At 43.7% G+C, this 27,933-nt stretch overlaps 1 protein-coding gene across 1 annotated transcript in view; it reads right to left on the minus strand.

Moving 5' to 3' along the window:
* Window positions 1–27,933, minus strand: part of LNPEP (leucyl and cystinyl aminopeptidase) — a 125,746-nt gene that overhangs the window by 29,206 nt on the left and 68,607 nt on the right. The window contains exons 6-10 of the mRNA XM_075325068.1: window positions 19,046–19,200; window positions 16,231–16,344; window positions 7,564–7,695; window positions 2,968–3,099; window positions 1,179–1,339 (exon numbers count right to left, since the gene is read on the minus strand). Of these exons, the coding sequence (XP_075181183.1) occupies window positions 1,179–1,339; window positions 2,968–3,099; window positions 7,564–7,695; window positions 16,231–16,344; window positions 19,046–19,200 (694 nt within the window). The remainder of the gene's footprint in view (window positions 1–1,178; window positions 1,340–2,967; window positions 3,100–7,563; window positions 7,696–16,230; window positions 16,345–19,045; window positions 19,201–27,933) is intronic.

Genomic DNA, 27,933 nt, shown 5'->3' on the forward strand with positions numbered 1-27,933 from the left:
GCAGTGATATTGAATTCCCGGAGAACTCCGTATCTGGGGTCGATGCATGGATACTAGGTATCCGGCATGGATCCTGAATTTTACAGTCCAGGGTCACCCATCACTATTTATAATGTTTCCATAATTTTTAACATGCAAAAAAATAAATATTGCAATTTCCGCATAAGGCAACATTATTGTGTGACATCTGAGACATTGTTCCCCTGCGCTTTTCTAACATTGGTGTAAATTATGCCAGTGCAACTTTTTAAAGGGAGACAGTCCGCAGGTTTTTGCTATGTACGGCTGCTTTCACATCAGCAGTATTTTGCTGCACTGCCGGATCCGGCACAAATGCATTACAGTTCTATACAGTTCACAGGCATCGTGGCAAGCTGCGGTCACAATCGGTCATGTGACCGAAGCATGTGACAGCATGTGACCGGATCTTGCTGCGATGCCTGTGAACTCTATAGAACTGTACCGCATTTGTGCCGGATCCGGCAGTGCGGCAACATACCGCTGATGTGAAACCAGCCTAAGCTGAGGTCAGCACACTGTAAGGGTTAAAAAACCAAAAGCAACTGTGCTTCTCTTATCTGTGTGAGTGTTATTGTTCACTTGATCTAATGGCTTTATTACTCTGTGATTAACATTGCTAGGTCTAGCTGGAAGGTGCAGAGAAGTCCAGCATCCCATCTGCTGTGATTGACACCTTACAGTCAATGTACAAACTCTATTGAGAGCCTGGTATAGGAAGGGCAGCTTGGGCTCAGCTACATGGCCAAAGCTAAAATTGCAGATTCTGTCAGAATGGCTGCGGACAGAAATCTAAGTGATACATCATTGGATTCGGAATCTCTTTGCCTACATTATTTTGCTGTCAGATGAGGTAGTAAAAACCTGCTGAGAGATTCCCATTAAAGTATGTTTAATACAATTACCAAAAGTAGCACATTTGATAAATATGGAGTGGTAAAGTTGAAGTGAGAATACTAAAGATTTGGTGCAAATTATACCAAATTATCCTTTTTGATAAATGTGAGTGTGTCTCCTAATTATTATTATATGGCAAGTAAGACAGCTGTGAACACACCAGAAAAATAAGCCCCACGTCAATCTCATATATATTCAAATTGTAAAGTGTTTTCGATGGGGCAAAAATTACATTTCAGAAAAGAAAACACAAAAACACCCACTTGGAATTCCCAGTTGCATCGCTGGAATTTACAGTTCGTAGGAATCGCTCCTGACTCACGAACACCTCCTTCCCTTTCTTTTCAACAGTCACTAGAGGATATCCAGCCTGCTGAGTCCAGGTCTTCATGATGTTCTTCACATCTGGATTAGATTTTGTGACCTAAAGAGTGAAATGTTGGTCTACTGTCATAACTGACAACATATTTAGCAAATCTGATAGCTCCGTTAAATTATCGGTCTACGCAACATCAGTCCTAATTAGATTGGCCCTACTTTATTGTATTTGACAAAAAGAGCCATACAACTTAGGTCATTCCTTACAACCTTTATTAGTATTTCTCAAAATGAAGGCTTGTAGAATCATAAATTTATTGTTCGAAATAATTTGGTAAACTCTCAGTGAACCCTTTTTTTAATCAACTTATTTCCTGACTCTTGGACTGGACATGAATAACCAGAGAGAAATAAAATAGATGTATGCATTAATTAAATATACACCGAGATGGTTGGGTTCTCCCTCAGTCACATAGAACAATGACATGGTGATAGCCCAAGTGAAACATGATTATTCCTATGCGCTAATGAAAAGTAGATGCTTAATATATTTTGCAAAATGGTAGACATTTAATTAGTGCTGTAGAGTCCAAATCTCTGGATTTGGAAATATAAAAAAACCCCATGGGCTTAGTATAATATGTCCTTTAATCACTTGAACTTATTACTATGTCCTGCTTAATGGAAACACAATTAGAACTCAATAACTGTGTAATGTGAATACAACCTTTATTTTAAGTTACTAAGACGTTTCTGCAAAACTATTCAGCTAACTGCTCCTCCTGGAGATGAAGGCAAGAAGGTTTCCAAAGATCAAAAAAAACAAACAATCATGGGCCGAAAATGCTGCCTCCACTGGAGTAATCAAAAACAACAATACCAAATTACCCTAATACTCCACTGGAGAAATCATCCCCTTTAAATAGGTGGTTCACTATTCTGCAGTTTTGACTACATCTCTGTAAAACCGATAGGGGAGGCTTTTTCTAAATGCCTTGTGTTGCCAATTTAGCCTCTGAGCGGCGCTATCGTGGTTCGCTCTTCCCCAATCGCGTGACCCCCGGGCTCAGTGACCTCTGGGATCTGGTGATGTCACATGAATTTCCAGTTGACCTATCACCACCAAGGTGGGCCCCAGTCTCCCAGAGTGACTGGGCTGTAGGGAGCATTTCACTGCTCATCACACCCCAGCGTCCCATTTCCAAGATCCTAGCCCAATATATATAAGGTATAATAATAATATTAGCATATCCCTCCAGTTAAAAATGTAGTATAGTTCTCCTGATTAGCTATGTCACTTACCTCATGTGCAGGGCAGTGCAGTAGCTTAGGTATCCATGGTTATGACCACTCATATACTGACAGCTAGTTAGTTAGTTTCCAGTGGTCATAACCATCAATACATGAGGTAATCAAGAGAACTATACTACACTTCTAATTGGAGCTATTTCCAAATAATATTATTACACCTACTAAAGATTGTATAGGATCTTGAAGATGAGAATACCCCTTTGAGCAGTTGACAGACACCCATACAGCTCTCCTTCTCTTCCCTTGGAATGAAAGGATTGAGCGTTGTAATTCAAGATGCCGAATTCTTAATTTCCTCAACATCATGTGTCTGGCGAGAGTCAGTAGGCCGCATACACGTGATATCGTTATCAGGTTAGGCCAGCATAAATCTTATGTATATGTATCTCTAGGATGATCACATGAAGGCTGAAGGACACGTACCAGGTTCATGCTCTCCCACAGACCATCACTCTTTGTGGTTCCATATTTATGATCTTGCAGATACTTAACAATACAGTCATGAAAGATTTCCTCAGAGAGATACGCGTTTAGCATCTGTAAAATGGAGGCGCCCTGCAGAAAAAGAAAACAGAAGACACTATCAATGCAAGATATGAAGGGCCCATGGCTGAATTATATTATCTATCCTTCTCTCTATACACTGGTAAATATTTATTGGGGTCAGCTACCTCACCACAATCATGAGTCATGGGACGGAAGACAATTGCCTGCATGATGATGTCAATCAGTAATGGGAGATGTGGGCATCTGGCGAGGGGGGGGAGAATGCAGGCAATGTCTGCAGGCTGCCATGGTACTTTATACAAGGTGGCCGCAGAAGGTCCTGCTGGCAGAACCCAAACTAATAGTTGACTTGGCCAGGCCCTGCAGTTTCATCGCTTCCTGCTCCTAAGGTACCAGCTATTCAGCTGGTACCTCATGTATCTGATAATGCCAAGCAGCCTAATATGATGTGTAGTTGAGACATTTATTGACCCATTCAATAATCTCGAAAGGGCTAAAGGCTCATTTCCTAAGAAGTATTATACATTGAATTACTTATTCTATGCAGCCACCAGGAATGTTGTGGATTATGGAACGTTGTCAAGTACGAGAGGCTGCTGATAAGGCTGTGATTTTTTTGTTTCTATGGTAACGAATGTTACATCACATGAAAGCCTTGTGTCTAATATAGGTTTTCAAAATTTTGTGTTTGTTGCTTATGGCAACAGTGTTCTACGCACGCGGGAAAACAAAATCGCGGAGTCTAATGCGATATTCACAGCAACTGAGAGCAGAGGAGTGATCAAATTCTTGTTTCTGCAAGGAAAGTCTGTGAAAGCTATGCATGGTGATATGTTGCAGACATTGGGGGGGATCAATGCCCTTCATATTCCACAGTTAAGAACTGGGTTGCTAAATTTAAAACCAATGATGAGGAACATCTTGGACGATCGAAAGTGGTTCTTGTTCCGGAGATCATCGATGCTGTGCACAACCTCATACTGGAGTGGTTCTCCTCGTCCAAAGAAATTCAGGGTGCAAAAATCAGCCACTAAGGTGATGGTGTCTGTGTTCTGGGATAAGGAGGGCATGCTGCTAGTGGACTACCTTCAAAAGGGTTCCACCATCAATACAAGGTATTACATTGAACTTTTGGACCAATTGAAGGCAGCTCTGGAGGCCAAAAGGCACGGCAAGCTGTCCAAAGTTATCTTGTCCCTGCAAGACAACGCCTCCGCTCACACTGCAAAAGTGACCACGGCAAAACTAGCAGAGCTGGGCTTCTAGCTGGTTGACCACCCACCTTATTCACCAGATCTAGCTCCCTCCGACTATCATCTGTTTCCAAACCTGAAGAAACACCTCAAGAGTACCAAATTTTACACCATTTCTGATGCCATGGCTGCTACAGATGCCTGGTGTGAGCCACAACCGAAATCCTTCTGTTTGCTAGGCTTACAGAACTTGGAATACCGATGTAAGAAGTGTGTTGCCATCAGTGGAGAGTATGTGGAATACATGTAAAGTTTCCTATCTTGTTTCTTTCTGGTTAAAGTCAAAGACTTATCAGCAGCCCCTCGTATAATGGGCGAGGAGCACATCGGTGGTCAAGGGTCTTATCTATCAGCAAAAATATCATATTGTGCATAACAATTTCTGCAGTCAGAATGATATATAACAAGCAAACCCCTCTATAAGCCAATGGGGGAACAGATTCCACGAGTCAAGTGTTAATAGAGCAATAATTATTTCACCTAAATAGAGAACAATGAAATCAGAACATGGTGATTACTTAAAGAGAATTTTTCACCAAAGTTTTCATGTAAATCTGGACACATGATGTAATAAACCCTGCAGAACTTTTCTTTTGTCCAATTGGGCATTATCAAGGGTTTCCATTAGCAGTGTGTGCTTCTCCATGTATGATGCTGACCAATCATAACCAGGCCGCAACACAAATGGGGAAAAAAAATACTCCTCATAAGGCCGGTGTCACACTGGCGAGTGGCTTGCGTGAGAATAGAGTCGCATCACTCTGCACAGCCTGCCGTTATCCAGATGATGCAACTCGATTCTCACGCGAGTCACTCGCAAGGGTGACACTGGCCTAACAGCTCAGAGCGAGACATGTATTAACAGACAGTCTGCTCTCCTCACTGCAGAGTGATGACATGTAATGGAGCACAGCAGACCTGAATGTGTTTAACTTACAGCTCTCAGGAGGAGAGCCAGTGCTGCAGAAGTTAAAGAGAGACGGTCATGTAAAATAACGCTATTAACCTGCAGATATGGGGTTAATCTGCAGGTTAATCGCGTTCTGATGCCGTGCTGTCGCTGCACAGAGAGCCTCGCTGCTGGGAGGAAACTTTATCTCTCCCATCAGCCTTTTAGTTTTATAGTCATACGGGTAGCTCCGGCACATTTTAAGTCACCCCTCTGTGCATAGTGAGTGGCGTCTGCAGCAAATCCCAGCACTGACTGACAACCAACTCTAAAGATAAGCCGGCTGTCAGTCAGTGTTGGGGCGTGGTTACAGCCGTTGTTCACTATGCACAGAGGGGTGAGTGAAATCGCATTAGCGCCTCTCATATGACTAAAAGCCAGAGGCTGTCAAAAGGAATAAAGTTCATTTGTCCCCAGCAGCAGAGCAATTATCCTGCAAATTAAACCCATATCTGCAGGTTAATAGCATTATTGGACCTGACATGTTACCTTTAAAGGGTTATTCCCATATGCAAGATCCTATTCCATTATGTAGTAGATGTAATAATAATAATAATAATAATAATAATAGCAAATTCCTCCAATTAGAAATGTAGTATAGTTCTTCTGAAATGCTATGTCACTTACCTCATGTGCAGGGCATTACAGTAGCTTAGGTATCCAATGTTATGACCACGCTCGCGGTCGTAACCATGGATACCTAAGCTGCCATGCCCTGCACATGAGGTAAAAGAAAGGGATCTATCAGGATAACTATATACATTTCTAATTGGAGGTATTTGCTAATATTTTTACACCTATTACATACTGGGATAGGATGTTGGAGATGGAAATAACCCTTTAAGTCTTATTATAAACACTTAGTAGCTCTCCACTCATACATTTATAGGCAGAATGAAATTAGGGAAAAAGATCAGTAATTTTATAAGTCCAAAGTAGTATGTATGAATGGTAGGTGTAAATTAGATGTGAAGTCTGTTTGATAACCTAAGAACTGACAAGAAAATAATCCTCACTTGTTTTACAGAATTACGGGTTATATTTGAGTTTGTAATTAATTAAGATAAAGACAAAGTTCCTTCCCGCTCATCCACTCGCCATATATAAATATGCAGTATTTAATATACAGACAGTTACACAGAGAGAGAAAAAGAGGGATCTGAATGTGAAATAACAGGATGCTGCTGCCACCTGCTGGACATTTTTTTTCCTGTTATATTAAAAATGGCTAAGGCTACTTTCACACATCCGGTTTTTCCTGTGCGGCACAATCCGGCTCTTTGCAGAAAAAACGCAACCATTTTTTTTGCTGCCGGTTGCGTTTTTTCCGCATAGACTTTCATTAGTGCCGTATTGTGCCGCATGGCCTTGCGTTCGGTCCGGTTTTTGCCGGATGCGGCATATTTAACCCATGCGGCGGCCAGATGGAACATTGCCTGGCACGTTTTTTGTCTGGGAAAAAAAAAAAAAACGCATTGCGCCGCATCCGGCCGATGCGGCGCTTTTTGCAATGCATGCCTATGGACGCCAGATGCGGCGCGATGCAGCAAAAACCGCATCCTGCCGCCGCATGCGTTTTTTTTGCACTGCGCATGCTCAGTAGCGTGCCGCAACCAGCAAACAACGGACGGGCCGCATGTAAAAACTTATGCAAAGGATGCGTTTTTTTTCGCCGCATCGGTTGCATAGGTTTTAGAGCCGGATTTAGTCGCACTGCTAAAACCTGATGTGTGAAAGCAGCCTTAGACATTGTTCACACTGCATGTGTGTGTGCTGGACAAATGACAGTTATATGCCACTGAGTCACATTGTATAATATACACACCACACAGTGTCCACTGTACATCTGGCACATACACTGGGAGGTTTTCCCACAGTAGAGGTTAAATGAGGTGTGAAAAGGTTTTGCCACGTTCCCATCTTCAGGAGTCCACAGCTCCTCGGCCTCTCGGCTTCCTGCTTGTTGGAGGCAGTGTGCTCCTGAAGATTGACGGTTCGGGTTGGAGGTAGCCTGGTCTCTGCAGCATCAGAGGAGCAGAGGACAGAGGCAGGCTGAGGCCTAGATCCGCTCAGCTTCACAGCGGCACTGGCAATTGTATGGCAAACCGCTTGCAGGCGTATGCTCCGTGCCTAGGAGGCCAGCCACCTCTGACCTGGTGGCCAGTAACATTGGCAACGTGCTGTACGCTTCTTGAGAACAGGAAGGATGAATAACAAAATGTAAATTGCAAAGTTGCTTGTTGTAATCAATTTTATCAATGTATTAGGAGGAAATAACCCTTTAAGGATGGAGAGCAAAATATTACATACCTTGATGTAGGAAAGTTCATCAAATATCTCTTCAATCTGCTCTGGGGACTGCACGTCGGTAGATATAGAATGAGTTGTTTTTAATGAATCCTTCTCCCAGGCATCGCAACGCGCTTTAAGGAAGTTATCATTCTAGAAACAAAAGCAAAATGGTGCGTCAAACACCCAACTAATATCACCGGGAAGAAATCTGCAATGTGTAATGGGCTCACTGTAACATCTGCGCCACCTGCAACATGTCCTCAAAGATAAGTAATTTAGTGCAGAATAAAGAACATATCCATCAACAATGGAACAATAACTCAGGGGCGGACATATCATTGGTGCAACCTCTGCAACCACACAGGGGCCCAAGTGGTAAGGGGGGGTCACACTGAGGGCCGCAAGAGGTCAAGGGGGGGGTCGCAGAGGTGCTTAAGAGGTCAGGGGGCCGCACAGGGGCCCAAGAGGTCAACGGGCAATACAGGGGCCCAAAAGCTAAGGAGGCCACCTCTACCTCCAAAGCAGGTGGAAATGTGCAGGATGATGGCCCATATATTGTTCTTACACAAGGGCCCTCTTTGGTCTCCTCCCAATCCTGTTGTCACCACTGGATCTATTAGATTGGGCATGTCAATTAGACTTTTCTTGGGATGCCTATTCACACCTAGGTTATGTTCAGGTTTTTCTTTTTGCTTTAAAGTGAACCTGTCAAGTGCAATATGCACCCAGAACCACAAGAAGGTCATATTGCTAATCCCTGCCTAGCCGTCCCTGTATCTAATAGCATAGATAAAGAGATCTTTAGAATAAAAGTATTTCTAAAGATCCTTTAGGATATGCTAATGAGAGCAGGGACTAGTCACAAGGGCGTCAGTTCTGGAGGTGGACACCCAGACGTAGTAGACTGTGTATGCGTGCCCGTCTCCCTAAGTGTATTCTCCCGAAAATGGTGCACGACAGAGCACACGGTGACTGCGTCTACACCATTATAGTCAGAGGCCCAGTCTGCGCAGATGTCCGAAACCATTTGCAGGGGGTTCGGACAAAGTCCCGATGGGACCACAGAATGGGTAGAGGAACGTAGTGTGAAAGCGGCCTTATATAACGTTCCGCTAAGGTCACCATACTTTGTGACCGGGATCATTCCTGTTACTGACCTGCAATGCACATGGCATATTCTATAACCACATCCAGTATCATCACTGAAATCAGTGCTTATAGGTAATTCCTTCAGAAAAGTGCCGCCTGTGCAAGACCTGGGGAGGACACATCTGATGTAGAGGCATTATTTACCCATCCTGCTGACTGCTCAAAAGTGTGGAAGAAGATGACAGCACAGGGCTTTTATCTCATCCCCTTCCTCTTTAAAGACACCGGCTGGCAGAAGTATCAAGGACACGTAGCAGACAACCAGTGAATCATATACCGGGGTGCTGAATTATTGATCATTCAGTCATCTTTTGAAGTTGCAAATTCAGTAGTTTATGCTTATATATACGCTAATTAATAGAAAGCAGGATCTTCACCGCACCAGGAAATCCAACAAAGTGTACATGCCAAGACCCTCACCTGCTGCATACAGCAAGCGCAAGATGTGACAATCAAAACTAATTGTTCCTCTCTGCTTTCTTATTTCCCCCATTATATGTCAGAGCATTAAACTATACCAGGACTTAAACAATGAAGGTTTATACATGGCTACGTATATAAAGCGGTCCATAAGCTTCACATAGCTGTTAGCGGACAGCACGTTCTCTTGAGCCTCATACATTCGCATTCTCGGCAGAGCTTTTATAAAAAAAAAAACAGGTCCTGGCCGACTGCGCTAACGTTTCTTTAATCTGAGACAAAGCAACAGGTACAGAAATCCAACATGCTCTGTTCAGCCCTAGCCCAGAATCTGATCATTCCTATATGCACATGACGGTGGCCTGTTTGTACCAAAATCAGAAGATCTAGTCAACGAGTACTTAAAGGGAATATGTCAACAGGTCTCTGCCACCTAATGTGAGAACAGCATAATGTAATGACAGAGATCCCGATTCCAGTGATGTGTCACTTACTGGACTACTTACTGTGTTATGATTCAGTGACCGAGGAGGATCAGAAAAAGGACAAAAAAACTTGGAAACCCAAAAAATAACCAGGGTGGCTGGAACCTTAACGGACTGCAGACCTAATACTGACACACAACTAGAAATAGGGAAATACCTGGTCGCCTCGACAAAGCCGAAGAACTAAATATTCTTACAGAGCGAAATATTAGAAAAGCTAATCTGCCTCGGAGCAGTCCCCAAAGATATAGATAGCCCCCCACATATAAAGACTACGGTGATATAGGAAAAACACAATACGTAGCTAGAGAACAGATTCAGCAAACTATCTGCATAGGAAAGGATAGGAAAGAACACTGACTGCAGCCGTAAAAACCCTACTAAATACCAGCACGCCTGATATGGAAAAATACTGAGCCTACACAGACTCCCCCCCACTATATCAGTACTCTGGTGTTGCTGGGATCCAAGAAAAACACGGATATAGAGGAGGGACTGAATTTTGTACCAAGCATGACAAAACACAATACATAGCAGAACATGGAGCAAGGTACACAGATACTCCAGCAGGGAACGATCCAACTCCACCAAGAACTCCACACCGGCAAAATAACAAGAAAGTGGAAACCATAAGCAGAGGTACAAAGACCAACTTATCTCAGAGGAGTTCTGGTAGACACAGAGAAAAGGGATGGTTTCAAAATGTCCTTAACACACAGGAGATACATTGAGCACCGGCAAGGAACAGGAGGAAACTACTCAGTTATATAGGCCCAATCCAAATGGCCTGATTGCCAATTCTCCTCAGCTGTCTGATTCCCATTCAGCAAGTCAACTGCACTACCAGCACTGACCACAAGAGGGAGCCCCAAACTGGAATCTAATTCAAATGTATTCACAACATTACTGTATTTTTGATAAAATCACTGATTTATCAGCAGAACTAGTAAACCTGCTGCCAAAATGTCCTCCATATTCAGGAGTTCTGTATGACCCCACCCGAACACTAATTGGCAGCTTTTTGCTTATGCACAGTGTACATAGAAAGCTGTCAATCAGTGGTCTGTAAGGATTAATACAGAGCTCAGCCCTGAGAACTGGTAAGGTCTGCAGCAGATAAATCAGTGATTTTATCAAAACTGCAGCAAGTAGTCCAGGAAGTGATATACAGCAGGTGAATAAAGTATTGAAAACGTCACAAATTTTTTAAGTAAATAAATGCTAAAGCTGCTATTGACATGAATATCTCACCAGATGTCTGTAACAACCCATCCAATCCTCATAGGCAAAGAAATCAACCATAGATGTCCCTAACGTATATGTAATAATGAGAAATGACACCGGGAAAAAGTACTTAACACATGAAGAATGAGAGGTGCAAAAAGCCATGGAAAGTCATGACATCTGAAATCTAATCAGTAAGTAGAAAACAATCCTGCCACATAACATCAGCTGGTTCAACTGATGGTCTATCAAAAGGTATCTCATTACCAAGGTGTCACACAAGAAACATCACATGATGGGTAAAACAAGTGATTTGTCTCAAGACCTTCGCAACCTTATTGTTGCAAAACATACTGATGGCATTGGTTACAGAAAATTTTCAAAACTACTGAAGGTTCCAGACAGCACTGTTGTGGCCATAATCCAGAAATGGAAAGAACATTATTTCACCATAAACCAGCCATGACCAGGTGGTCTCGGCAAGATTTTAAACAGAGGAGTGAAAATAATTTGGAGTTGTTCAAGAGCCAAGCACCACCTGTGGAGAGCTCCAGAGAGACCCAGAATCCGCAAGTACATTTGTTTTGTAAAAAAAAAAAAAAAAAAAAAAAAAAAAAAAAAGAGAAAAGAAAAGAAAAAAAGTACTACCGTACTACATTCAACCTCCACGGCCTATAAGCACACTCACCACACAAGACTCCATTGCTGAATTGCATGTTCAAGTGCGTTTACATTTTGATCAACATTTAGACAAGTCTATGAAATTCTGGAAGAATATAGTGTGGTCAGATGAGACCAAAGTTGACATTTTTGGATTCCATAATACCCACTGTGTGTTTGGAGGCCAAAAGGCACTGCATATGACCCCCCATAACAGCAGTGAAGTTTGGAGGCGGAAGCATCATGGTGTTGGGCTGTTTTTCAGCATATGGCACTGGCAAACTTTAATTGAAGGAAGGATGAATGGACAACTGTATAGAGACATTCTTGAAAAAATTGACTGCCATCTATCAGGATGATGAAGATGAAACAAGGGTGGACATTTCAGCAAGAAAATGATCCCAAACACATAGCCAAGGAAACTATCAATTGGTTTTAGAGAAAGAGAATAAAGCTGCTAGAATGGCCCAGCCTGTCACCTGACCTGAATCCAATAGAAAATTAATGGAAGGAACGAAAAGCTCAGAGCTCTTAGAAGGTGTCCACAGAACCTTCAGAATTGGAAAAGTTTGTGTGGAAGAACCGATTAGTGAAAAAAAAAATAGCAGTATGCTGTGATTTCTTTCTGATATTGGATGTCATTCAGCCATTTAAGTTTATAGGTGTGTAGAAAACATGAGACTGCACTCGGATGACATGCAAGTGCAGTCCATTTTCCACTGATACACAATGGATAAAATGGAGAAACTTTGTTCTCCATTTTCCCCTCAGTGTACTATATTCTCATCAAAGAGAATCAGATCACACTAAACTCAAATCAAAGATTGATCAGTGTCAACATCATAATTGATTCGACTCTCTCACATGAGAGAATCTACGATGTGTGACCATAGCCTTACATGGGAAATATATGGTGAAAGAAAACAGTACACCCCTTTGGTCAGTGTAGGTGAGGCTGTGATTGGTGCTGTCCAAAAAGTCAATTATCAACAGTTTGAGAAACGGTTATTGAAAACAAGGGCTGCTGTATTGGTCAGATATATAGTTTTTCTTATTTTAAATGTCAGAAATGTATTTTTGTACATTTTGTAGTTGTTTGGTTATTGTTCTCATCTTAGATGAAAATTAACAATTTGAGGTGAGAAAATGCACGTTTTTCATTTAGTTGCATGGCAATACTGCACACAGATATTCTGCTAAGGCCACATTCAGACGTCCGTGTTATGTGTTGAATATGTTATTTTCATGGCAACAGGTACCCATTATAATCTATGGTGGTATTCACAGGTTAGCGTTTTTATATGGATTGTGTGTCTGTGCAAAACCCATGGAGATATTTCTGCTTTTCATCCAGCAGCACAGAAGACAAACAGAAACAAAAGATAAAACTAGTCCGTGGATCCGTGAAAAACAAGTACAACGCATTTCACATTGCAAAGTATAGGAGAAATTTTGTTATTTTTTTGTTAATTGATGAATCTGTGAAAACCACCGATGACTGATAGTAAAACTGGCACACCGATTATACACGGATGGTAAAACCGGCACACCGATTATACACGGATGGTAAAACCAGCATACCGATTATACACGCATAGTAAAAACCGGCACACCGATTATACACGGATGGTAAAACCGGCAAACCGATTATACACGGATGGTAAAACCGGCACACCGATTATACACTGATGGTAAAACCGGCAAACCGATTATACACGCATAGTAAAAACAGGCACACCGATTATACACGGATGGTAAAACCGGCACACCGATTATACACTGATGATAAAACCGGGCACACCGATTATACACTGATGATAAAACCAGCATACCGATTATACACGCATAGTAAAAACCGGCACACAGATTATACACTGATGGTAAAACCGGCACACCGATTATACACTGATGATAAAACCGGGCACACAGATTATACACTGATGGTAAAACCAGCATACCGATTATACACGCATAGTAAAAACCGGCACACAGATTATACACTGATTATAAAACCGGGCACACCGATTATACACTGATGGTAAAACCGGCACACCGATTATACACGGATGATAAAACCGGGCACACAGAATATGCAGAGATGGTAAAAACTGGCACACACAGATGGTAAAAATGGACATACCTGTTATACATGGATGGTAAAAACAGACACTGATTATACATTGATGGTAAAAAACGGGCATATTCGATTATATACTGACGGTAAAAATGGACCCACAATTATACACGGATAGAAAAAATGGACACACCAATTATATTATGATTGACTAATGCGGTATACAAATTAGGATATATTCACATAAGATAAGTTGAACAAATGGTGATCAATAAACACAATTTTGGCTTCCAAAAAAACAAAAATTAACTGATCGGATTGAGATGCTAAGGCCAGAGTGTACAATTCCCACCAATACCGCAAACAAAAGATTTGGGCATTGTAGAGAACACAATTGCAGTTTTGACAAGTCTTTTCCTCATCAGAAGCTTCTCGGTGGATTACCCGCTCAGTATTTCTGTTTTTCTTTGTTTGGGAAAACCTATCTATCTATCTATACGTTTGTCAGGAAGGAAAAGTGTATATCTCATGGCTTCCCTTTTCATCCTCGGTTGCAAACTGTTAAAAAAAAAAAATAAAAATCCTGGGACGTTGTAAAAATAGAAAACCTTTTAATGCACGCATTTTTTTTTTATTTTTTTTTTAAGCTGAAACACTGGTGCAGAAGGTTACGGGAGCAATTTTCACCATTTCATAGTAAATATGGTCAATGTGTTCATATTTATAGGTTTTATAAATCTAGAATTTATTAATTTAAAAAAAGAAAAAAAGAAAAAAAAAAAAAAGAAAAATTCTAAGGACAAGTTGTCTAGAATTTTTTTTTTTCTGTAAAACACTGGATATAGAAATAACTCACAGCTATGTAATGTCTATGGAGCCTGATGGAACAATCTCAAATGAAATTCTTCTAGCTCCATCTTGTGGTCTTTTGGATAATATACATAAAAGGAAAAATGCAGTGATCTGTGGATATTTCAGACATGATTTCTATAATGAAATGGCAGTACTGATAATTACTGATCGCTTATAATACCCGATATTGCATGAGAGCTGACAAGTTCTACCTAATATACAAATAACTTCAGAGAGGAAGAGGACTAACTCTTGTGTCATATATTGGATGTATCAATTCTAAAAGTCAATATCGACCCTTTAACGAACCTTACCACATGCCCCAAGTTAAAGAAAGGGTGTTGTGGTTTTTTATTTTTGTATTAATAATAGTGATTATTAAATAAAGTATTTTTAATACAAAATTAAAATCACTGCTTATTTAGTTTTTATTTAATTCTAATTTCACTGAAGCACTGGGGGCTGCCATCTTGGATTTGGTGTTTATAATGACAGTTACTCACCTCCTTTATGGCAGCCCCCTGGGCATAGAGACTGATAGTCCGACCCCATTTAGTAATATTCGAGAAGGCGTCTGCTGTGACCTGGAAGTGCCCCCTGCGCTGCCCAGATCACAGCAGAGGGAGGAGATCAGCGCCATCATTGTGCAGCTCACAGCTATGATGTTTGCTCCACTTTATCCCTGTCAACCGCTGGGATGTGTGAGTATGGGGCGCCGGGACGCCTCCCCTCCCCCCCGCCGTTACCGTCTCCAATGACACCCCCTCCCCCCGCTCTACTCAGCCCCGCTCTCCCCCCACCGCCGCTGCCGGCGTGCATGCAGCAGAGCTGTGTGTCTTTGTGCTAGTGTGCATACAGAGCCGCTGTTACCCTCTCCAATGCTCCAATGACACCCCCTCTACTCTCCTTGCTGCAGCCGTGCATGCAGAGCAGTGTGTGATTACCAGCGCCGCTGCTACAGTCTCCAATGACACCCCCCGTGTATCTAATCCCCTCCTGTGTGTGATACGGTCTCCAGAGATGGGCATCTAATCCTCTCCTGTGTGATACTGCCTGCTGATCTGTATCTAATCCTATCCTGTGTGTGATACTGTCTCCAGAGCTGTGTATCTAATCCTCTCCTGTGTGATACTCCTGCTGTCCTTGGTGACACTTTAGACATTTCTGGTCACCAGCAAAATGGCTCCGCACGGTGATCCTAAATTTAATTCTCTGTTATCCTTTGGAAACATCCAGATTGGGAGGAAAAGGTGACATCACACACAGGAGAGCAGATTCTGCCCACTTTACTGCAGCTGTAATCTAGGCTATTTCTACAGTAGGATTTCTGTAGGATTTCAGAAGCTGCTCTCCCTAGTGTTTAAGAGTGGAAAATATCAAACTTTTTTTAAAAAAAAATTATATTTTTGCTCAATTAAAATCAAATAATATCTAAACAAAACATTAAAACATTAATACTTTACATTTTTTCAGTTATTGGACGACACCTTCCTTTTAAGAAGCCAAAATTGCATGGTTTATAAGTCTCCTAACACTGACATACAAAAAAATAGTCAAGATCTCAGGATCTAAAGGATAAGGAATACAATTACCTAAAATCCATCTCTCCACTATGAAAAGGGAACAGGAACACTAGTTATAAGTGTAACTTAACACATTCTATAATTCAATATTAGTTTTTACATTCTCACTATGTTAGTCCACTCTTGTTTGTGCTGCTCCCGCAATGAAATTGCTCTCTCTATGAAATCACGGTAATGATAATGTGCAGTTCTGAGATTTTGCAGCGAATGTTCAGGTACAAGTCATCGCTATACTCACAGCATTCAGGTCTGGAAATTTTGATTGCAAAGCAAAGAACTCCATGTATGTGGCAAAGCCTTCATTTAACCACAGATCGTTCCACCACTCCATGGTCACAAGGTTCCCAAACCACTGCAAGACAAGAAGCTATATTTACCAAGAACACAGGCACATTCCCAGTTCTTTACATTTTTTACAAAATAATAGACTGGGGGAGGGGTGACTTCTGATTCTCCCTATAAATCACAAAAATAGAACCCAGCCAGAAATTCAGGCCAGCTCTGAAAGCCTTGTTCACCTTACAAAATCTTTTTTTATTGATTTTATTGTTCAATAACTTCTTAAATGCAAAGTTCACTAACTTTCTAAAGAGTCTTGAAAGTTTTCTACCTTTTTTCTAATGTAAATCCTTTCTCTAGCGCAGTGCTATACAAAAACATTACAAGTCCATCCTGCTTTTCTGAGGGGTTCATGATCTTCCCTTCTCTCTGTAGTAAGGGATAGCACAGCAGGGGGGGAGCTGTAAACGGATTTCTACAGCGGACAGGAGAAGCAGGTACAGTCTTCGGCTACTTTCACACATCAGGTTTTTTCCATCAGGCACAATCCGGAAAAAAACGGGTAAAACGGATCCGGTACCGCATCAGTTTTATCCCCATAGATTTGCATTGTTACCGGATTGTGCCCGATGGCTTTGCATTGCATTCGTTTTTTTCCGGAAGCGGCAAAATTAAAGCGGCGGCCGGAGGCAATGTATCTTGTAACGTTTGTTTGATCGGCAAAAAACCTGCATCCAGTGCGATACGGCGTGCTTTACAATGGAAGCCTATGGACGCCGGATCCGGCGTCATGCAGCAAAAAACGGATGCGGCTGCCAGATCCGTTTTTGTAAACTGAGCATGCTCCAATGTTTTGAAAAAACGGATCCAGCAAAAAAAAAAAACAACCAAAAACGGTCAAAACTGATGCAAAAACGTTTTTTTTACGCATCTGGCATAATGGATCCGTTAAAAAACGGATCCGGTGGATACGGTTTTTACATTTTTTGCCGGATCTGTTGGATCAGGAAAAAAAAAAAGGATTGTGCCTGAATGAAGAAAACTGATGTGTGAAAGTAGCCTTAGGGAGGGGAGAACAATAGGCTGTAGGGAAGGAGCAAAGCACAGGAAGGGACAGTGGGTGCAGGATAGAAGCTGTGCTCATGTATGAGTTAATGAAATGCGAAGTTGGAACTGTTGCAGAGGGCTGACTATAGGTCATACTTGTGAAGTCACAGCTGCAGCCCAAGATGTGCAGCTAGAAGGGGAGAAACTGTGTAATTTGTAGACAAAAATGTATTTGTGGAGACCATTTTTAAACCCCTGTTCCAATGACGTCTTGACTACATCATCATCACCGCTGCAGCCAATTACTGTTAGCAGCTCATGCGGTCTATATACACAGAGCCACTGAGCTCAGTCACTGGCAGAATTGGTGATGCAAACTATAATCGTGATGTCATCACTGCAGCCTATAAATGGAGGCTGTAGTAGTGGTGGAAATTCAGTACTGGAACCAGGAAGGGGGATTAACATACAATTTTATTATTTTAACTCAATTTTACCCATTATGGGCCAGAAATACATAACTGGAAAACATCATTAAATGAATCAAGTAAACTTACCTCCTACACCATAGCTATTCGGCCGCTCTTAGCCCTGTGTTCTCCACGGTTCCTATGACATAAACAATGTAACGTGGCATCATCCGCTGTCACAAGTGGGGGACACAGGGCTCAGAGAGTGCAGCTGAATGGCGCCAACCTAGGAGTTAAATATACTTATTCTTTTATTTAATCTAGAGGTCTGGGGGCATTTGGGCTTTATATTTGTGGAATATAGAAGTCTTATATTCATTCAACTGGCATTGCCCACAGGTCTCATGTGCATAAGGTAACTCCACCACCACCCACTAGTACAGCCAGTACCACCACCGCAGCGTTTGCTTTCAACCTCTATGGCTATCACCATCTACGAGCAAGATAAAGATAGCCAAAAAGTTGGCTATGGCCGGTGAGCAGTATTTTGCCCATGTCTACATTCGACACATTTCTTCTAGCCCAGAATTTTATAATTGATATTTAACGTCTAAAATATTCAGAATCCTCTCATCTACCAACACGCAGCAACATGGGACCACCATGCAAAGTATAAAGTGGGGGCCTCTTGAATTTCCCCACACAACTGATTCTTTTGTGCTCCCTTGAGATAGGAATTTTGGGACCCTTTCTCCCATGTAAGACGCATGCAGGCTTGGCCGGTCCAACAGCCACCTTTACTCTGCATGAATGTAATGGCAGGTTCCCTTCATAGTGGTTGTCGAATCTTGCTAAATGAGTAAAATTGTACAGTGCTTGTACAAATACGCAACTTAGCATCTTTAATAAAAGGTAAATCGCAATCAATAAAAGGAGATATTTTTAATTCTACAATTCACAACTCATTGCCGTGGTTTCCAGCCACTGCTGCACATAATAGAAGTGGATTCTCGGCCAGTCTCCTTGCTTTAGCACTTGAACTTGGCCAGACCACTATCTTCAGTCTCCCCGAGCTTCTCATGGTGCAGAGACAAAGCTTCCTCAGCTTGCAGGATTGGAGAGTGCATAGTTTAGTCCACCAGTGTGGTGATGCCGGTGGCCCGATTATCAATTATCTCACTACCCCTAGGCAAGCGGGAAACAAGGAGGCTTGTGCAGTCAAAGGGCCTAAAATGATCAGACTAATAACACAAACTAATAAAACCTCTCTATGGCACTATACAGAAGAAAAAAAAAAACAGTGTTGACCATATGTACCTGATGGGCCAGTTCATGAGCTATAACTTGAGTGATCAATTGTTTGTCCATAAGTGATGAGGTTCCCTCTTTGTAAAGAAGCGTGGTCTCGCGGAAGGTGAGGAGACCCCAGTTTTCCATTGCTCCTGCTTGAATATCTGGTATAGCAACTAAATCTAAATAACATAACATAATATAAGAAATGTTAGTGTTTGATGCTTAACAAGGTCTATGAAACATACGATAAACATTTCATTGGAATTAAGGTAATTAAAGTGGTATTTGCTTCACAATCCAGTGGCAAACAGCAGAATTTCCTTGAGATGAATTCAGTTCTGTACTATTGTATAAAAGCAATTCAGATAATTGGCCGTCCCGGTCTATGATGTCCATATGCTGTAATACAGGTCACCAACCTGTGGCTTGCGGGCCCATATGTGGCTCACAGCTGTCTGCCAGCTTGGTGTATATTGGCGGTGGAAGGGTGGAGGGATAAATATTGGACACTAGAGATCTGTAGATACTGCTCGTTAGATGGGTTCTTGGCTGGATGCAATAGTGTGGTGATAGTGCCAGATGCAATAATACTGTACGGGAGTAATGTTGGTAATGTTATTAGTTCATCTTGCAATAGGGGTACAAGGTCCTTTTTATATAGAAGCCTTAGGGTAATGGGGAGCTCTAGACAGTGTGTATATAATATTTATATATATATATATATATATATATATATATATATATATATATATATATATATATATATATATATATATATATATATATATATATATATATATATATATATATATATATATATATATATATATATATATATATATATATATATATATATATATATATATATATATATATATATATATATATATATATATAGGGGGGGGGGTGACGCTGGATGTGGCTCGTGGCCATCTATCACATCTGAATGTGGCTCTCATAGTTGAAGATCACTGGGCTAATAAGTGAGTAACCACATCTGTATTCATGCGGCACTGACATTCTTACTGACTAACCCAATAGATTTGTTTATTCATAGTAATAGCTATTGCAGACCTTTATACCTGCATTATATTACACCTGTACTAACAAGTTACAAGCAGAGATGAGCGGTCCCGTGGAAGTTCGGTTCGTCAGGTGCAGCCAGACTTTAGATAAAGTTTGACTTGGGACCTGGACTTGACCTGAACCCCAATGGAAGTCAGTAATTGGGCAGTTCGGGTTTCTGCCCACATACAGCCGGCCGTAAGCAGAACACTTTTGGGGGGTGGAGGGAAGGTGGAGGTTTTCCATATTTTTTTGTGTACACACTACATTCGATAACGCTGATTTTACCCCCAGTGAGAGCAATTCAGAAACTGCAAGAGTCTCACACTGGGCTGAGCACTGAGTGTACCGGAGCACAGCGATGGTCACACGAGTGGTCAGCACACATAAAGCACCCGAACTCCAAATCTGAAGGGGTTCGCTCATCTCTACTATACAAGATATATCAGCGGGGTAACTCCTCCTCACCAGTGATATATCAGAGGGGTAGCTCCTCTCTACCAGTGATATACCAGCGGGTTAGCTCATCTCTATTATACAAGATATATCAGCAGGGTAGCTCCTCCCTACCAGTGATATATCAGCAGGGTAGCTCCTTCTCACCAGTGATATACCGTATCAGCGGGGATAGCTCCTCCCTACCAGTGATATATCAGCGGGGTAGATCCTTTTCACCAGTGATATACCGTATCAGCAGGGTACCTCCTCCCTACCAGTGATATATCAGCAGGGTAGCTCCTTCTCACCAGTGATATACCGTTTCAGCGGGGATAGCTCCTCCCTACCAGTGATATATCAGCGGGGTAGCTCATCTCTACTATGCAAGATATATCAGCGGGGTAGCTCCTCTCTACCAGTGATATATCAGCGGGGTAGCTCCTCCTCACTGGTGATGTATCAGCGGGGTAGCTCCTCTCTACCAGTGATATATCAGCGGGGTTAGCTCCTCCTCACTGGTGATGTATCAGCGGGGTAGCTCCTCTCTACCAGTGATACACCAGGGTAGCTTCTTCACACCAGTGATATACCGGCAGGGTATTTCCACTTTCTGCCCACTTATGGACTGATAACAGAACAGTGTCTGTCAATCATTTTTAAGCATTTGTCATGTTTCAAATCCTCTCATCTCTACACTACAAGAGAGCATTAAGAGGATCAAAGTAAAGTAACAGTTTGTGATATCAAACAGATGACACCAAAATGTGATAAACGTTTCTTGATTATCTCAGCTCATCATCTCAATCAGATCTCCCTGTGCAGCAATCTCAATCATACACAATTTACAATTTTATAGAGCATCCAAATCATTTTAACCTGACTGCGCATAGTATAAGAGGGCCAAATAACTACAGTGAGAACAAGCAACTAATCAAGAAATATGATAATACGGGAACTTGATAAAAGCAAAAATTAAGCTTGATGCAAATGAGATGCAAATTAATGTAGTTCAGCAATAAACATAAGAGTAAGCCCTGGGGCATTATATCATCACAACAAGGGATTAAAGAGCGCCCTACCGGGGATTAATTAGGCGTGCATTCACAACTGTGCTGCTTGAAGATCAGTTTTCAGTCTTTATACCGAACATATCCAAGTGTCCCATTTAATACATATAAATATATTTAGATTCAGAAACCCTGGGATAAAAATGATACTATACAAATCCATATTATCATGGCTCATCTGCTTAAAGGGATATTCCAGCTATAGATTTAGTATTATTCTACATAATGAAAAAATCCCTTCTTCTTGTCTTCTATGATGCCCGGCCACAGGCTGGACGCAGAGGCGGATTATAATGAGGGCAATCTGGGCCCCATGCTCCGAACAGTAAATTGCCCCCATTATAATCCGCATGAAACATTTTTAAGCTGCAGGGCCACCATCAGGGAATTACAAACGTGACTCCTGTAAAGGGCCCCGTGAGCAGAAGCCAGGAGGGGCGGGGCCGCTGACAGCCCGGGCCCCTACCCTTTCATTCCTATGCTCACCGGGCCCCAGGGGTCGGGGCCGCCATCAGAGCAATGAGGGGGACCGGGTCGCTCATAGAGAACTGCTCTCTCTCCTCCTGCACTGATCTATGTGATCGGTGCAGAGTAGACAGGAAATGTACTGGACCAGAACGGAGGCTGAGAAGGTGAAGGGCCTTGCCTGATCACATGACCGAAGAACTGGCAGGTCCTGTCGCTGTTCAGCTGCTGCAGCCTCCGTGCAGCTCCCAGTGTCTCATCTCCTGCGCTACACCGATCAGGAACTCCAAGATGAGGTAATGTATAGTGTGTGTAAGGAGATGTGCCTGTTGTAGAGTTGTGTGGTGTGTGTATATGTGCATGTAGTCTGTCTGTCTGTTTAAATGGCAGGCTGTCTCACTCTGTCTGTCTTTCCCTGTCTTAGTCTGTCTGTCTCTTTTCCTGGTTGGCTGTCTCTGTCTGTCCATTTCCCTGTCTCTCTATCCGTCTCTCCACCGATATCATATTACCTCACACATAAGCTTATCTATATATATATAATTGCCTTATTCTGTCTGTCTGTCTGTCTGTCTGTCTGTCATGCTCCAAAATTGTGTCCTTACGGTGACACAAAGCTGATTGGCCGCTGGGCTCGCCATGGTCCCGCCCCCCCACACCGATTGGCCGCTCGCCCAGGCTGCGCCCCCACACGGATTGGCCAGCCGCTCGCCCAGGCTCCGCCCCCCCCACAGATTGGCCTCTCGCCCCGGCACCCTGCAGGCATTGGCAATTCGGCCACGCCACGCCCCGCCCCCCTCACGCAATGCACGCTAGCTCTGGCCCCGCCCCCTCCCCCCGCGCATTCCCCGAACTGACACGGCTGTCACCGAGGTGAGTACTGTACTCCCCTCCCCCACCCTCCCCGGCCTCCGCTCGCACGGGAGTGGTGTGGATACGTTGGTAACCATGCTCGCATGGTTACAAGCGCATCAAGGTCCTGCTGCTGCGGCGGAAGAAAACATACACACACATCAGATCACACTCACTCTCACACACACCTCACACACACCTCACACACACCTCACACACACCTCACACACACCTCACACACACCTCACACACACCTCACACACACCTCACACACACCTCACATCGCATTCACATACTTACAGCATCCGGTGATATCGCTTGCTTCTCGGCCTCGATACTGTGCTGTTGTGTCCAGGACCTGACGGAGGATCACATGGCCAGAGGCATGTAGTATCTCCGGATGTTGTGAGTGTGAGCGCGTATGTGCGATATCGTCAGTGTCTGTGTGTGTGAGTGGATGCGATCGGGTGTGTGTGAGTGGATGCGATCGGGTGTGTGTGAGTGGATGCGATCGGGTGTGTGTGAGTGGATGCGATCGGGGGTGTGTGAGTGGATGCGATCGGGGGTGTGTGAGTGGATGCGATCGGGTGTGTGTGAGTGGATGCGATCGGGTGTGTGTGAGTGGATGCGATCGGGTGTGTGTGAGTGGATGCGATCGGGTGTGTGTGAGTGGATGCGATCGGGTGTGTGTGAGTGGATGCGATCGGGTGTGTGTGAGTGTCGGCAGAGGAGCACGGCGTGCTGGAGGAGGCTGGGAGCAGAGAGGCTGATCATGGGGAAGGCTGGGAGGGGGAGGCTGATGCTGGGGGAGACTGGGAGGGGAAGGCTGATGCTGAAGGAGGCTGGGAGGAAGGAGGCTGGGAGGAGAGAGGCTGATCCTGGGGAAGGCTGGGAAGGGGAGGCTGATGCTGAGGGAGGCTGGAAGGAGAGAGGCTGATGCTGGGGGAGGCTGGAAGGAGAGAGGCTGAGGCTGGGAGGAGAGAGGCTGATGCTGGGGAAGGCTGATGCTGAGGGAGGCTGGGAGGGGAAAGCTGATGCTGGGGAAGGCTGGGAGGACGGAGGCTGGGAGGAGAGAGGCTGATCCTGGGGAAGGCTGGGAGAGGGAGGCTGATGCTGGGGGAGGCTGGAAGGAGAGAGGCTGATGCTGGGGGAGGCTGGAAGAAGAGAGGCTGATGCTGGGGGAGGCTGGAAGGAGAGAGGCTGAGGCTGGGAGAGGCTGGAAGGAGAGAGGCTGAGGCTGGGAGGAGAGAGGCTGATGCTGGGGAAGGCTGATGCTGAGGGAGGCTGGGAGGGGAAAGCTGATGCTGGGGAAGGCTGGGAGGACGGAGGCTGGGAGGACAGAGGCTGATCCTGGGGAAGGCTGGGAGAGGGAGGCTGATGCTGGAAGAGGCTGGAAGGAGAGAGGCTGATGCTGGCGGAGGCTGATGCTGGGGGAGGCTGGAAGGAGAGAGGCTGATGCTGGTGGAGGCTGATGCTTGGGGAGGCTGGGAGAGGGAGGCTGATGCTGAGGGAGGCTGGGAGGAGGGAGGCTGGGAGAGGTAGGCTGAGAGAAGAGAGGCTGATGCACACACACACACACACACACACACACACACACGCGCGCGCGCGCACTGCACAACACACCACACACCACACACACACACACTGGGAACCACAAACTGCCCTACACAGACACCCACACACACAGACAACGCTGCACACACAAATATACGCACATACCGCACAACACACACATTGCACAAAACATACCTCCCCCAAAACACACCACACACACAACGCTACAGACACACAGCGCTCCACAAACAACGCAGCACACGCAACACACATACAACACCGCTCTCACCCCCCGTCACACCCAGACAACACCCAGAACATGTACAGCGCCTACACAAACACTTGGTAACTACACACAACAACATCTATAATATATATATATATATATATATATATATATATATATATATATATATATATATATATATATATATATATATATATATATATATATATATATATATATATATATATAACAAAAATCATACATGAACTACACAATACGTAAATTCTAGAATACCCGATGCGTAGAATCGGGCCACCTTCTAGTTATACTAATAATGTCCTTCGTTGCCTATAGCAACCAATCACAGCTCTTATAAATGACCTGTGGCTCCCAGCTCCAGTGACTAATGTAAGGAGGTTTTTTGGTGAATTTCCCCTCAAAACATAGTCTATCACATTCCCTGAGTCGCCTGAGGCGTCTGTGCAAAATATCATGATTGTAAATGTGACGGTACGGATTCCTTTAGGACACACACACACACACACACACACACACACACACACACACACACACACACACACACCTTTATATATTAGATAATATATACTCATATGGCTGACGATTCTGGGGCTCGTCATTTTGATGACCCGAAAAACGGTGCACGCAGCTTTTTTCGGGATGTCAAAATGACGACTAGCGGTTAATGTGTGATTGGTGAGGACGGTTTGCAGAATTAGAGATTTTCCAAGAGTGATGGTGGGACTGTGGAAGGTTCGAGGGAGGATCTCAGCCCACCGAGTAAATGCATCAAGTGGGGTCCTTTCTCTGGAGGACGGTGCAGGGAGGTCAACTCCGTGTAGAAAAAGTGTTTCCAGCATTACATCCAAGAAATAAGGTTCAGCACAGTAAAAAAAGACATCCGGCACCACCAAATCACATATAAAACTCCATAATATATGCAAATAGCCTGACCATATAGAAAATATTCCAACCGCTCACCGTAAGGTCATATAAGGGTGGTGCTCAACAAAAGGAGATAAGAAATAAGGTTAAAAACCAATTTTATTCCATAATTTGTGCAAACCTAGCAGGATATGTCTAAAGCGGGCTTTACACGCTGCGACATCGCCCGAGCGATCTCGTTGGGGTCACGGAATTTGTGACGCATATCCGGTCGCTTTAGCGATGTCTTTGCGTGTGACACCTATGAGCGATTTTGAATCGTCGCAAAAATGTTCAAAATCGCTCATCGGTGACAAGGGGGTCCATTCTCAAATATCGCTGATCGGTGTACGAAGTAGTTTGTCGCTACTGCGGCAGCACACATCGCTATGTGTGACACCGCAGGAACGAGGAACCTCACCTTACCTGCGGACGCCGGCAATGAGGAAGGAAGAAGGTGGGCGGGATGTTACGTCCCGCTCATCTCCGACGCCTTGGCTTCTATTGGGCGGCGGTTCAGTGACGCTGCTGTGACGCTGAACAAACCGCCCCCTTAGAAAGGAGGTGGTTCGCCGGTCACAGCGACGTCGGTAGGCAGGTAAGTAGTGTGACGGGTCCGCGCGATGTTGTGCGCCACGGGCAGCGATTTGCCAGTGTCGCACAACCGATGGGGGCGGGTACGCACGCTAGCGATATCGGTCACGATATCACAGCGTGTAAAGCAGCCTTAAGACTAAGAACCTCTTTTAGGTTTGGAACGTGTAAGCAATTGTTTTAGACTTAGTGGACGTCCATCCAACCTAGTGTTGGTTTTAACCTTATGGAATAAAATTGGTTTTTAACCTTATTTCTTGGACGTGATGCTGCAAACAACTTTTTTCTATTGCCGAAGGTCCAAGGGGTAGAGACGGAGCTTTGGTGGAGCCGGAGTCTGAATGGGGCCCGAAATTTTTTGGCAGTATGGGGCCCTGAAATTCCTGATGGCAGCCCTGGGCAGGACGTATTAGCAACATACAGGGTGCGGCATGGCTGAGGGAGTCCCGGCCACCTGCCTGCCAAACAGGACCGTCCTCTGTAATGGTGACGGCGTTGTTACAGGACACACTGGGGTCCAGCAGCCTGAAGAATGGAGACGGATCGGAGACCTGTTCTGTGGACGTGCCTGCCGATCTGTTCACTAGCAGAAGACAATTGAGGCACACTATTTGAAAGGAAGGGGAGGGGGGGGGGACTAGGGTGTCTTCTATCATACTGTTCTGTGGCATCTGATCTAGTTTCAATCCTCCATTCCCAATCCATTCACTGTGTATGTATAGATTGGGAATGGAGGATTGAAACCCCACTGGCCCTCCCTACATCTTGTATATTTCCAATGTCTGCCTCCATATACTGTGTGCCCCTCCATCAGGATATTCTGCATGTATCATGTATATGTAGTGCATATAATGCAGGGGCACACACAGTGTGCAGGCCGGGGACATCTGCCCCATGTAGTTTCAGCCCACACCAATCCCATACACCCCATATATATTTTTACTACTACAATAAGGCTGTGTGCACACATTGAGTATTTGGTGAGTTTTTTACAAATACGGAGGTACAAAAAAAGTCACCAAATGCTGAACGTGCAGACATGGCCTTACAAATAGTGAGGTAAAAACTCACCAAATACTCAGTGTGTGCACATGGCCCAAGGAATTGTGCACAGGCTTAGTATTAGAGTTTTTATTACTTACCTTGGTATTTGTTAAACTATGTTCACACAGGGCGGTTTTGCAGTTTTTCATTGTTTTTTTTCAGTGGTTTAATGTAACTACATGCTAATAATAAACTTCTGCTTTTGCTCACATTTTGCTGCAGAAAAAAAAACCCCTGTGTGAACATAGCCTGAGGTCATGTGCACATGTTCAGTAATTTTTACCTCAGTATCTGTAAGGCCTCGTGCACACTCTGAGAATTTGAGTATTTTACTTCAGTATTTGTTAACCTATGTTCACACCGCGAGTTTTTGCTCAGTTTTTTCATAATTTTTTGGGGCAATAGTCTTGTTTACAGATTAAAGTTGGACTGTTCAATACTGTGCCTTAGTGTTTTGTTTGTTTTTTTTAAACTGAAGAGTACCGTATATTTAATAGAGTAGTGGATGTTTTTTATGTTATAATTTCTGAAAAATAGTTGCCGAAACTATATGTTTCAGGTGTTTGACACATGACCCGTGTTTAGGAATGGGGGGCCCACAGGTCCTGAACAGCCCGGGGTCCTGGTTACCCTTAATCAGTTCCTGGCTGGACGTGACCGGAGACATC

The sequence above is a fragment of the Anomaloglossus baeobatrachus genome, chromosome 1, assembly GCF_048569485.1.
Source record: "Anomaloglossus baeobatrachus isolate aAnoBae1 chromosome 1, aAnoBae1.hap1, whole genome shotgun sequence".
Lineage (NCBI taxonomy): Eukaryota > Metazoa > Chordata > Amphibia > Anura > Aromobatidae > Anomaloglossus > Anomaloglossus baeobatrachus.